General features: G+C 36.7%; 1 protein-coding gene across 1 annotated transcript in view; it reads left to right on the top strand.

The window, feature by feature from the left end:
• Positions 1–12937, top strand: part of LOC137287108 (contactin-2-like) — a 349511-nt gene that overhangs the window by 313045 nt on the left and 23529 nt on the right. Inside the window, exons 11-14 of the mRNA XM_067819247.1 lie at positions 133–441; positions 3956–4063; positions 4927–4948; positions 12652–12695. Coding sequence (XP_067675348.1) covers positions 133–441; positions 3956–4063; positions 4927–4948; positions 12652–12695 — 483 coding nt within the window. The remainder of the gene's footprint in view (positions 1–132; positions 442–3955; positions 4064–4926; positions 4949–12651; positions 12696–12937) is intronic.

The following is a 12937-nucleotide window of genomic DNA, read 5'->3' as shown; positions in this document are numbered from 1 at the left end:
TTTTCAAAATCCATAAACCAGATAATTAAGAAAAAGGCCTTACCTTGTCAGAAAAAAAACATTGCTGAAAATACCTTATATCTTATATGTTTAGAAATATAAGCCAAGGTCATTAATTTCCATGAAATGTAGGTCGACCAAGTCCACCAACAAATGTCACAGTCATTCCTCTTGGTCCATCTTCCCTTCAAGTGTCTTGGATCAAAGGCTTTAATGGCGGTGATACTCAAACATTCATCATAGAATACAGCACAGATGATGCATCTTGGAAAGAAGCTGGAAAGTATGTAGAGAATGAAATGGAGGAATACCAGACAAATATCACAGGTCTCCAGCCACAGACTGTTTATTATGTCAGAGTGACTGCAGAGAACGTCAATGGAAGAAGTTTGTCTACAAACAGTGTGCGAGAACTGACTAGAAAAGAGGTGAAAGCTACTGGTAAGTTAATCCTGTTTTGCAATCATTTGTTGTACTAAAGTGTACCATAATACCTGATGTCCATTAGTAGTTTCTGCTGAGGTTAATATATGTGATGTCACAATCAATGGATCTTACTGATATATGACATCATGTTATATGGATCTCTTTGAAAATATTGAAACAGTTAAGCACGATTAAGCACATATATATATTGCTCAGAGGAAATGACTCACAGGAAAATAATTCATGTGATGTCTATGCTTCTATGGTTAATACGTCCCTCTAGCACCTCATTGCCATTTGACCTGAAACTTGTTCCTGAATCCACAGGTTCAGCTTAAATAATCTTGTAATATCTTTTTCCTTCATGGTCTCCCAAGCACTATTCACAGGAGTTAACTGAAGAACGTAAAAGTCTAAAAGATTATTCCAGTGGCACATGTGTACACATGTATTTAAAATTTTCTGAACAAAATTATCAAAAGTTATTTTGCTGAGGTTTGGCTTTTTTGGTGGTTATTGAGGGTAACATATGTCATATTTGGGATTTCACTTTCTTAGTAAAGTACAAATTCTAGTACTTCTTTGGCTGAGTCCCATCCGGGATTCGAATCCGCACCCTCAGAGTCAGGCACCTAGTCGCCAGCACACAAAGTCGGTCGCCTAGCCCGCTCAGCCATCATGACATCCACAAAAATGAAAGTCAGACAACTGGAAGTCTAGACTGCGTACTTTGTGTGTATAGGCTATAGACAATGATCATGTGCAGAAGATTCAACCACATTCAACTACTGAGTCTAACAAAACCTAGTAGGAGGTTGCGTCAGGTAACCTTTGAGCAACCTATGACCATCAGTCAAACGCGAGAAGCCTGAATGGATTTGACCAATCAGATGAAGGCGACATTTTTGGGTTTGGTGAGACTTAAGAAATTTGTCAACTCCTCAGAAAACACAGGTATTTGATCTGCACTATATATGCTCAAGGCTTTCTATGACATGGTTACCATTAGCTAGTATTTCTGCAAGATGACATCCTTGAACAGTGACAAAAAGGCTAGTTTCAGTGAATGTTTATGCACTGTTGACATGATTGTAGCGTGCTCCATGTGCATTACCCAGTAGCGATCGTATGGAAAATAGCATTTGGAATCATTCGGGTACAAACCTTATCGAGATGAAAGTTGAAAAGATATGTGCAAATGTCCACTTTCATGATTTGGTAAGCTATGTTCTGATTGGTCAGTCTCAAAGGTTACCTGATGAGACCTCCTATTATTCTTTTTTTAGACTCAGTAGTCGAGTGTGACAAAAAGTAATGGAACTAACTTTATTTAGACTGAAGATTCAACAGAATGATTATTGATAATAAGATCCAAAATTAGGAGTACCTGAAAAGACTCCCAAGTTTTTAATGGAGTCCATCTGGAACATATGGTAAATGATCTCAAAATAGCATTCAATATGGGACCTGCAGCATGCACATCTACCTGTTCCAACAATCAGACTCTTGGAGACACAAGTTTAAATTTGCTGGTATGCAACCTTGAACTCCACTTTCCGTATAGAAACTGTACAGCCACGCATTCCGCCAGGAAGATTTTCACAAAAAGTTTAGTCATCAGTTATGCAGTTAATCAGATCTTCAATATTTGACTCATGTGGATTTTAGTGGAACAAATTCCTGCAATAACGAGTGCCAGTTATTTCTTAGGTAAGATCTCCGTCTTTGACATAGCATATGACTTGGCTGTGGCCTTTGTCCTTACTAAGCAAGAGTTTCATATTGAGAAGGATCTGGTTGTTACAAATGTTACAGTCTGTTGAATGAGACAACCCATAACTATCAAAAGGAATTTATCAGTAGTGTTATTAGAATATATGGTCATCCTTTTGAACCTGTGGTGAAATTATTCACTCAATCTGTCATTGAAGACTGCTTTCCTACAGCTTCAAGGCTTTCAGAGCTACATGTCTTAGAGTTGCATTTTGTTAAGGTATGTATAGGGTGGCTATTAGAGCACTGCAAGAGTTCCTGGCCAAGATTCAAAAGTCATCGATGAGACATCTTGAACAATAAGCATGCACTATCCTACCTTTCACTCCTAAGCTGGATCAAAACCTAGTGGATACAAATGACAAAGTAAAAAGCAAAGGGTTGCAAGTTCTAAACTAGGCATCTTTTCTATATATTGGAAGTTTTAAAAAATGAAATATTTTTACAATTATATTCAATGAGTTATTCAGACAAAGGTATATCAAACTTCAAAATAATTCTGTACCAGGGTAAATAATTTACAGTTAAGGATTATTCCTCAGAAAATCCCCAGTAATTCTGTGAGAAAATCCATGGGATTTCATCGGGAAAGCCTGTAAAACTAAGGGTAGATGTTTACTTATTGAAAGGGGAACCTAACCAGACAACAGTGACATCATCGGAGGTTTACAAGCCCAGAAAAGGTCTGTGTTTTATGGGACAATGAACTAACCAAGCATATCTTGGATGCAGCAAACCAACAACTAGTGTTAGAGGTTGTGTATTCATAAGAATTTTGGAACATTATCAACAGTGATAATTATTTTTGGAATACTACCTGTAAAACTTCAGATAAAAGCTCTCCCATACCAGAATACACTTTGTAAGGTTCCCTAGGAAAAAATTATTAGGTTTCCCAATGCATCTGTTAGGGAAGATTACCTTCATGACCACTAGGAAGAAAGACAACAGACCCCTAGGAATGAAGGCAATGCATGAAATTTTAATTCATGCTAAACCTGTATGATCAGAAACAAGCTGCAGGAAAAAGGGAATCATGTGAAGCAGAAAGATTTGTCATTATTGTTGACAGTGTTCCAAGTTTAAATATCCCAGTCTGTATATGGTGATAAATGAACAGCTCCACAGAATTTATTCATTACTGGAATTTTCTTGGTGTCATATTTTGCGGCCTACCTTTAGAATACAGCACCACAAATTTTGAAAACACATCATAATACATAATTGTAGATGATTAGGGTTTAGGTTTGGGTTTGGGTGAAGGTTAGGAGCAGGGCAGGGCAGGGCAGGGCAGGGCAGGGCAGGGCAGGGCAGGGCAGGGCAGGGCAGGGCAGGGCAGGGTAACCCTAACTCCCTCATGGGAAGTTGTGGTGTTGTATTCTAAGGTGCTCATATTTTCTGACACAATGTTTTCACATCTCAGAGATATCATGAGCTCTTTCTCTTGTGGTACCTCTCAGACGTACAGTGAGTGAGTGGTTCTAAATTTCACTGAATTTGGCAAGTATTTCCAACGATAGTGAAGAAATCATTTTGGTTCCACAGGCCTAGCATGTCTATGTATTTCAGCAAAATTTAGCAGGTATTACTCCATGAGAGATTTTCCAAATACCGCCATAATCCTTATTGGCAAATTTAAGTCTAGTTGATTGTTAGATACATAAGTCAAAATAGGAACAAGTATATATTTCATAGATAGTTTCAAAGATGCTGGTTCAAATAAACTTCAACTTCATATATTTACAAATACACACAGGATCGTCAGCTGCCTTGATAGGTGGAGCTGCTGGGGGTAGCATTGCTGCACTTTTGTTGCTGGCACTGGTTGCTGTTCTTTTCATGCGCTACAAGAGAAAGACAACAGGTAATTCTTTCATTTAATAGTGATTTATTACTTTTCCATCATAAGGAAAGGTTTTTATGAGTGTTTATCCATTGACTGTCCATAAATAGGAATGGTTTTTTTTGCATAATACTTTCAATCTTTCCTCATATATCTGTATCATATTCCTTCAATATCTTACGCTTCCAGTGATTCAAAGAGACATCAAAATAAATGTGAAAAGTACAACTCTTGCATTATGGGCATTGACCCTTTCTGTGTGTTTGTGCCAGCAGCATGTTGATATTTTCATTATGGAAAGATCCTATTCAAAGTGTTGTAAAACTGACTTCTCCGACCAACATATCATTTATTATAATGTCATTCAATTGAAATGATGATGAGCTTCTGTACCTGGGTAATTCCTTTATCATTCCTAAATTAAAGGGTTGAGCAATGAATTAGTAACTTTGCCCTAAAGACATTAAAATGATGTAATATTCAACATCATCCCCTGTCAAAAGATGTCTAGTCAGCTGCCTTAACATCGTGCATTCCAGGCATATGGGTCGCATGGACAAGGAATATGTATAAATTTTGCCGGGAAATGCTGTTTATGACCCAGCAAAAAGAGAATTCCCTCAACACAACTTTGGGATTCAAGGACATTAGATCACTTTCGTGTGTTTGGCTGAGTTCAGATTTATTGGGAAATGAATGAACTAACATGCAACAAATTCAGCTCATCAAGATGCAGACAAAACACTTCATTGTTAAGCCATAATTTCACATGGATATTATTTTCATGAACACAAAATTTGAGATCCTACTTACATAACTATTTCTTTCACAATTTGTTGTGTACAAGAGCCTAACATTTCTCATGACCATTGTTATGATTGCAGGTGATGACACTGAGAAAATTGCGTAAGTAAAAGACAAGTTTCATATGAATGGGTTACTTCCAATACTTAATCACTATGTGGATGATGATGATTTTAGGAGAGGGGTCACTCATTTTGTTTTGGAGAGATGAGGGGTGGCTCATCAATTTTGTACACTTGTTCCATGGCGGTCATCATGGATGTTGTACATTATGTTTCTCCATAAAAATCATCATCACACACACACTCACCGTATCCTTAAATTATCAATGGTCCCTTATGTGAATATGCTGAAGTGAAAATCAAGTGAGCCCTTACTTGGGTGTGTTGTCAGATACCTGTACATTAATTTAGCTTTGGCATTTCAAGATGTAAAACTTTTAATGATCATAGCCATGGTATGTGAATTCCCTTTATAAATGGATGTCATGGCAACCATATTTAAAACAACATTTTTTGTCTATGACTCCGCAACTTCTGCATGTATCAAATTTTATGTGTTGTGCTCATGTGGTTTGCAAAATAGCACATAAAACATAAATTTTGGGCAAAAATTGATTAAGTAACATCATTTAACCTTCATTATCAGGTACTACTTTTTTTCCTATGTTACTGTTTTTTCAATATTTCCAAGGAAATACTGAGTGAAAGACACTGTGCATGTCTCATGCAGTTTCAAAGTGTCGTCTCCCATTTGAGACCAACTAGATACATTACCAGGTGATTTTGAAACAGCTTCTTGAAAATGTGAAAAAAGTGGTTATGTTTTCTTTAGAACTGTATGCTGTAGTTTGTATGCCTAACAATTTAAGTTAAGATCTAGCTTGATATTATAAAACAATATGTTCTCACTGTTCCAAGTACACAAAAAGAGTTTATGTTAACACTAGTCATGTCTGAAATTAATGTTTAGTCCAAAACTGAAAATTACACAGAACAATTTGAAGTGCAGCAGAGTTTTTAGTAACATGAATATTGTCATGAACAAAATAAGTGCAGTTTGTAGATATTGTTCACCCATGCAAATGAATATGAAAAGGTAACGTATCTGGTAAGAGTAAATCCCCATTTATGAAGACCAAGCAAAGAAACAAACATTTAATTAAAATCACAGTCTTTTGGTATCATAACTTTCTTAACATTTCAATGCATATCATTTGAAACTAATGCCCTTGCATGATCAACATTGCTATTGAATATGGTAACCTATCTGGTTTAAACAAAGGCATTTCTAACATATAAAACACCAACATCAAACCAAAAAACAAATAGGTAGAAAGCAATGCTTTCCTAACATTACTTTTTCTGTCTGCAGAGTATTCTTTATCAATAAGCCTTCATCTTTTCAACTTTGATCTTGACAACATAGCAACAGGAATCCTATATTTGGTTTGCCTTATTCTTACTATTTTTCTAAAAACCCTAGATGATTTGGCTTTCTTCTTTCTCTGCAGGCACACTGAATTTCCCCATCATAATAATACAATATAATGTTTATCTAGTTCTGCCAGATTGATAGAAGCTCATTTGATTCAACCAGCCCTAACTCCATAAAAAAAATATGTTAAAATTAAAACCACATATGTCATGTTTCTTTTCTTACCATTACTATGTGTTACTATAACTATACTACCGACAAGAAATAAGGGAACTAATGAAATAATAGCGAATTTGAAACTGCTTTAAATATCCACTAAATCAATTTTAGGCGTCAAGTTCAATATCTGGTGTGTCCACCATGTTGGACAACACATTCACGGCACCTTGATGGCATGCTGTTAATCAATTTCTGGATGGTTGCCCGTGGTATTGCCCGCCATTCCTCTTGGAGAGCTGCACCAAGCTGGGCCAGGTTGGCGGGTCCTGGGTCCCTGGCGTACACCCTTCGACCAAGAACGTCCCAGAGATGTTGAATTGGGGACAGGTCTGGGCACTTAGAGGGCCAGTCCAATGTCTGGATACCTTCTTCCGGAGATAAGCGGAGACAATTCGGGGCCGATGTGGTCTGGCATTATCATCTTGGAATACAAAATTTCGGCCGATAACTCTAGCCAATAGTGCCACAACAGGACGCAATATTTGGTCAACGTATCGCTGACCAGTCATGGCTCCGTTAATGATGACCAAATCTGATCGTCTGTCATGTGTAATCCCACCACAAACCATGACACTACAACCTCCATATCGATCATGGTCAAGAATTGCTGCTCTGGCATATCGCTCCCCGCTCCGACGCCAACAACGTTTTCTGCCATCTGTGAATCGTAGGCAAAACCTTGACTCATCAGAGAACATGGTGTAACGCCAGTGGCGCATAGCCTGTCCCTGATGCTGCCTAGCCCATGCCAATCTTTGGCGCTTATGGTGAGCTGAAAGGGTGACACCCTTAAAAGGCCGTCTTGCTTTCAGACGAGCTTGATAGAGTCAGTTTTTAACGGTCAAGGTTGAAATGCGTCTTCCAGTGAGTGTGCGGAATTCTCTATTGATGGCAGGAGCCGATTTAAACCTATCGCGTAGAGCAATTAACATAATGAGACGATCCTGTCGTGGTGTCGTTGATTTTGGTCTACCACGCCCAGGTCTCATTGCAACCCCACCCGTTTGACGGTACTTATCCCACAGGTGTGAAATTACACTTTTTGATTTACCCATCTGCCGGGCAACTTCACATAATGATGTCCCCCCCCTCTATCATCCCCACAATTCTCCATTTTGTTGCTTCACCGAGATACTGCCTCGGAGGCATTTCTGTCAGTAAGTGTCAATCTCTATTGCATTAGTGATTGCGACTTCTCCAGTACATTTACAGGAGTTAACTTCTGTATGCACGTGTAGCACATGGGCATGCATTATGCGAAATTCCATTGTCATTGGATGTTGCGTTTGGGAGATACGCCATGACCCTGTCACAGTCAAAGTCATCTACATTCAATTTCTTGGTTCCCTTATTTTCTGTCGGTAGTATATGTCTGAGGAAATGTTATTATCCAAAAACTCGAGTTGGGCAGGTGTAAAAGTTTTTTGGTTGAAAATGGTTTTATACCTGGTTGTAACGTATCTGGTTAAAGGTCACATGCAACCAAAAAATCAAACATTATTGAAACACATTTATCACTTATTCATGATACATAATATACATTGCTGCTTTTAAAAAACAAATAAACAAAATTATAAGTGTACAATCATGATTCAAAAGTGTAATATTTTGTATTTGGGCTTACTTCCCCCAAACGAAGCCCTCGGGAGACCGAACCCAGTCATAGCGGGTGGATGTGCACTGAAATGTAACAACGGCTTCCGTTTGGCTGTTTCATTTGCTGAACTGCTGAGGGTTCATCGTGTGTGCCAAAAGTGATCTGTTTGATGGGCATTTTAGAAGTATGGCGAGTCACAAGAAAGTAAGATTCTTTATGGATAACAATTTCTTTTTGTGTACTTGATGCGTCGTTTCACTATGGAGTCATATACTGTTGTCAAACAAAATCATATACACTAAAAGAAGTCGGTATCCATGAAGAATGTATATAGAGATGTTGGGTTTTGAAAATACATGTTCTCTGAATTTGCGCTCGATCCAATTAAAAATCATGTCAGTAGAGATGGTAAACTACTGCGTGGCTGGAATCTGTCATTCGTCCAAGTACAAAGCAGGACTTGAAACTGACAAGAGTTTGCACCAGTTTCCGTCAGATCCAATCATCCGAAAAAAATGAATGTAGTTTGTTTGCGACCCACAGACATAAAAACATATCATGTGTATCACACGTGCCTAATTATATAATGTGGCAGAGACGAAACTTGGGTGCAGGAGTCATAAATCAACTTATTTTCTTTATGTCGTATAGTCAGATAGGTGTTAAGTTCAAATTGCACATGGTCAATGATTGAAGCTGTGTACTGCATGTTGTCTCTAGCAGACAGGGAGGCAGACACATAGGCGTGAATAAACCAGACACTGAGCTTTCTCTGTGACAGAGACTGCTTACCACAATCAACAAGTTTTTTTACGTAACCAGTACATTATTTACTTGTTTGTGTACACAACCAAGATTAGACTACTGCTCACGACCTCAGACTCTGGGCATGCATACTGTTTCAAGCTCCATGAACCTATTCACTGTGCATGCGTTGTGGACGCAGCGCAGCACAGATGTTGAAACCAGTTTTCCCCCCAGCGCTGGGGGAAATTTAGTTAAACATTTGAACTCTGATTTCACATTCTTTTATTTCATCGCGTTTTTTTTTCAACTTTATAGGTTGAATTGGCACTTTTTATGATTTGTTTTGGTAAGTGCATACTGAAAGGTACCAGAATCTGCAAAGTTGTGTTTACATTGCATGTGACCTTTAACTTAATTTTATAATCCATTTCATTGCAGTTATTCAGGGCAGTCACATAAAATTTTGAGCTCAAGGTCTTAGAGGGGTATTTCACGTTGTCTTTTCACCTGGAAATGTCAATCAAGGGGATTTATGCTGGGGGGATTTTATTAATGTTGCTGGTCAAAATCTAAAGTGACAAATGATGTTAGCATGATTGTTCTTTCGTAATAAGGTGAAGTAAATGTGTCTTTGGACATGTAGCTGTTGTTTTGACTTACCAAGAGCTTCAGAATCAATTGTCCTTTTGTTAAGAGGAATTTTATGAGCAGTGGAAAGTGTGAAACGTATATCGGATATACTTTAAGACGTAAGAGTTGGTGTCAAAAAAACAAATGCAACACAAAATGTTATGTTCAGGGTTACACATAAATTTTTGTTAGAAATTAGAACATTTCAAACAGTTGTAAATAGAAATATTGATCAACAAAACATGTACTGACTGCAGAAGACAAAAGAAAAATCACTTAACAGCATTGTGTAGGATCTTATGCGCCTCCTGCAAAGTGACTGTGATATGTTTTTATCTATACCCACCTTTGTTGTAGCTCCAATGTCAACAAAATTTAAAGATTTTTTAAATATTCTTATAAATATTAAATATCCTTATAACTGTACAAAGACGTCAGATAATGTTAATGAGCAAGTTTAGTGGAGAATAAACCTTATTATAAACCCCTACCTCGCTACCAAAATAGAAAAAGCTATTGAGATTTGTAGTCATCCAGTTAGAAAATCAAAGGTACTTACTGCATTAAATGATTGATGGCCAAGAGGATTTTGTGTGACACAACATGTTATAAGCTATCATCCAAAATCCTATTGACCATCAATTAAATACATGTTTTACTCCTCGTAGAAAGTATTTTTGATTTTGTAATTCAGTGAAAACAAACCTGAATAGCATTTATTCTCAGACTGGCATAAGTTGGTGACTGGACATCATGACAAAAGTCAGTTTGAGAGTCAAATAGATTATGGTTTGTTTTGAAAAAAAAAACACTTTCAACTCGTTGTTAAATATGTATCTGAATCCTGGCCAAAAGGATTTTGCATGACACAACTAGTAACATAATTTCTTCCATAGAAGCAAGATATATTGACAATATTGTGCAATAAATTTCTTGCTTCATTCACATGGTTAACATCCACTCACAAGCATGTAGATACCAGTCGGTCCTCTACTTGTAAACCTGATAAGCTAACACCCAATTAAATTGGGGAACAAAAGCCAGACCTACCCAACAGGGAACTGTTATGACTACATAGCGATTTTGGCAGAATCGTCTATGAAAACAAGTTGTAACTGAGAACCTAAGCAAAGCAGGTGAAAAGATTAAATGACAGTAGACTGTGAAAACGTAAAACTTTCATTTTTTCACAAAAATTGTCACAATTTCAGGTTAAGACAAACCTGTAAACAAGACAGTTTAGCCCCAGAAATGTACATGAATTCTACAGCACCCCTCATAGGCACCTTATGTCATGGAGATTTGCCCCTCTGATTGGTTGAAAATTTGTTTGTTGGAGTGAAATATGTGCTGTTGTCAAAAAGGTTGATTTAAGTTAATGAGTAGTTTTAATGATGGGGGTCAATTTATAACAATGCCAATAAACTGATTTATGTCTGTGTGATCTTTAACAGAGAGTACATGTCGTATGCGTAATATGAGTGGTACACATTATGATTACACTTGGAGACAGTTAACTGGTACAGCCTTCACCTTTACCCATAGCATTCACACTTGTGTACCGACAGTGTTTCTTTCATCCAAACACGATATGCACCCCTTCCATGATACATCAAGATGACCATGTTTAGTTATACTGCTTTTATAAATCCCTACGTAGCTGTTAAGTGAGATGTGAGATGGTGGGATCAGTTTTGTTGTTGTTTTGCTATTGGTGCTTTAAGTGTTGCCCTTGTTTGAACATCTTTAAACTTTTAAACTTGAAGTATATTTGCATTGTATGCATATCTACACCGTTGTCATATGAAAGGTACTCTGTTAGGTTTAAGTACATATTCAATATCTTAACTGATAAATCAAGTAATAATAGTTATATATTCATTTTCACTTTCAATCTATGTATTTAGAATATGCATCAAGTGGTTTAAATTTACTGTGTCAGTTAGCTGTTTGCCTAGAATATGATCAGAAGATTTTATTTGACAACACTTATTTTTTAGTTCATGACACATTGCCTTTTATGGTTCCATATTTTAAAAGCTGATGCAGGAAATCCCTCACAAACAATTCAGTAATTATTTGTTTCCTTTTCACCAACAGATTGTTTGTGTGATACCTTTCTGGAATGATGTACATGCTGTCGATTTGAATTGTACACCTGTGATTTTTATATAAGAAATATGTATATATGTGAAACAATAACCTATAGAAATTCACTCTGTTCATGTTTCATGTGTTTCACTGATGCTGTGTTTCCCCAGATCGACAATATTTCATTATTTTCTGACATGGGTTATGCCATGACAAAGTACTTTTTTTTCATGGCATGATTCCTGTTTTAATTCATCATTTTAATTCAAGTTTTACTTAGAGATGAAACATAAAGTTATTCTAAATCACAACAAATTATGTACCAATTAAAGTAATCGTTTGTAAGTGACCATTTTTCATAGAGATGCAAAAAGGCCTTTAGTTAGCTTGTCCGTATCTTTTCATGTTACATGTTGTCACAGTGTAGAAAGGGAAGCATGCTGGAAGCTAGAAATTATCACTTAAATCGTTTCAAAAGCCACCCCCGGGAACAAAAAGAGCACCCATTGTTAATCAAAACCATGTTTTGAAATCAGTTGAAACTTGTCATAGGTGTAATGAGCGATGCGGTCCAACATTTCTGTTCATGTCACATTATGAATTATTATTGTGACATTTAACTTTAATCCAGACATTTTAGCACAATTGGTTTCACTGAAGGCAAAATATGGTCATGGGCAATACAAAGTGAAGTTAGGATACAACTGGGAAACCTCTTAGATAGGACTGTGACAATGTATCATAGTATCGATAATCGTGATACTTTATCGGACACTAAATATATCATTATTATTTTTGGTATCATGATATGAATCGTTTTAACATGTACACAGTTACTTGATATCAAATATACATTTTTAGAGAAAATAACTAAACTAAAGATAGCATATTTAGATGTGAATCAAATTGAATCGAATCGTATCTTTCCAGGATATCGCGATACGTATTGTATCATGAATTTTCTATATGGTCACACCTCTACATGTAGACCTCACTACAGTTCTCTCTTGCCACTGTATTCTCTTTCACCTCACCTTCACCAGTTTGACAGATAACCACATTATTATCTTTGTCCTCTTTACAGAACTAATGGCGAGAAAAAGAACATGAATGAAGATGACAAATTAGGTAAATGAAACCAATATTGTCACATAACATTGGTATTAACACATTAACTGTTATTGCAATTCTCTTCTGAATCTGTCTTGGTGTTTGCTTTTGCTTTAAACATCATTTGAGTGATCAAGTTCTTGTATTTGGCATGAAAGTTATTTAAGATTAATTTATAGAAAAAAAACATGTAAAAATGACCTTAGGTTTTTTGTATGTCTAGAAAAACATTGACGTTCATGAATAGCCCACTAGGTAAT

The sequence above is a fragment of the Haliotis asinina genome, chromosome 1 (genome assembly GCF_037392515.1).
Source record: "Haliotis asinina isolate JCU_RB_2024 chromosome 1, JCU_Hal_asi_v2, whole genome shotgun sequence".
Classification (NCBI taxonomy): Eukaryota; Metazoa; Mollusca; class Gastropoda; order Lepetellida; family Haliotidae; genus Haliotis; species Haliotis asinina.
Note: the sequence above shows the minus strand (reverse complement) of the source record. Positions and strands in the feature narration are given on the sequence as shown.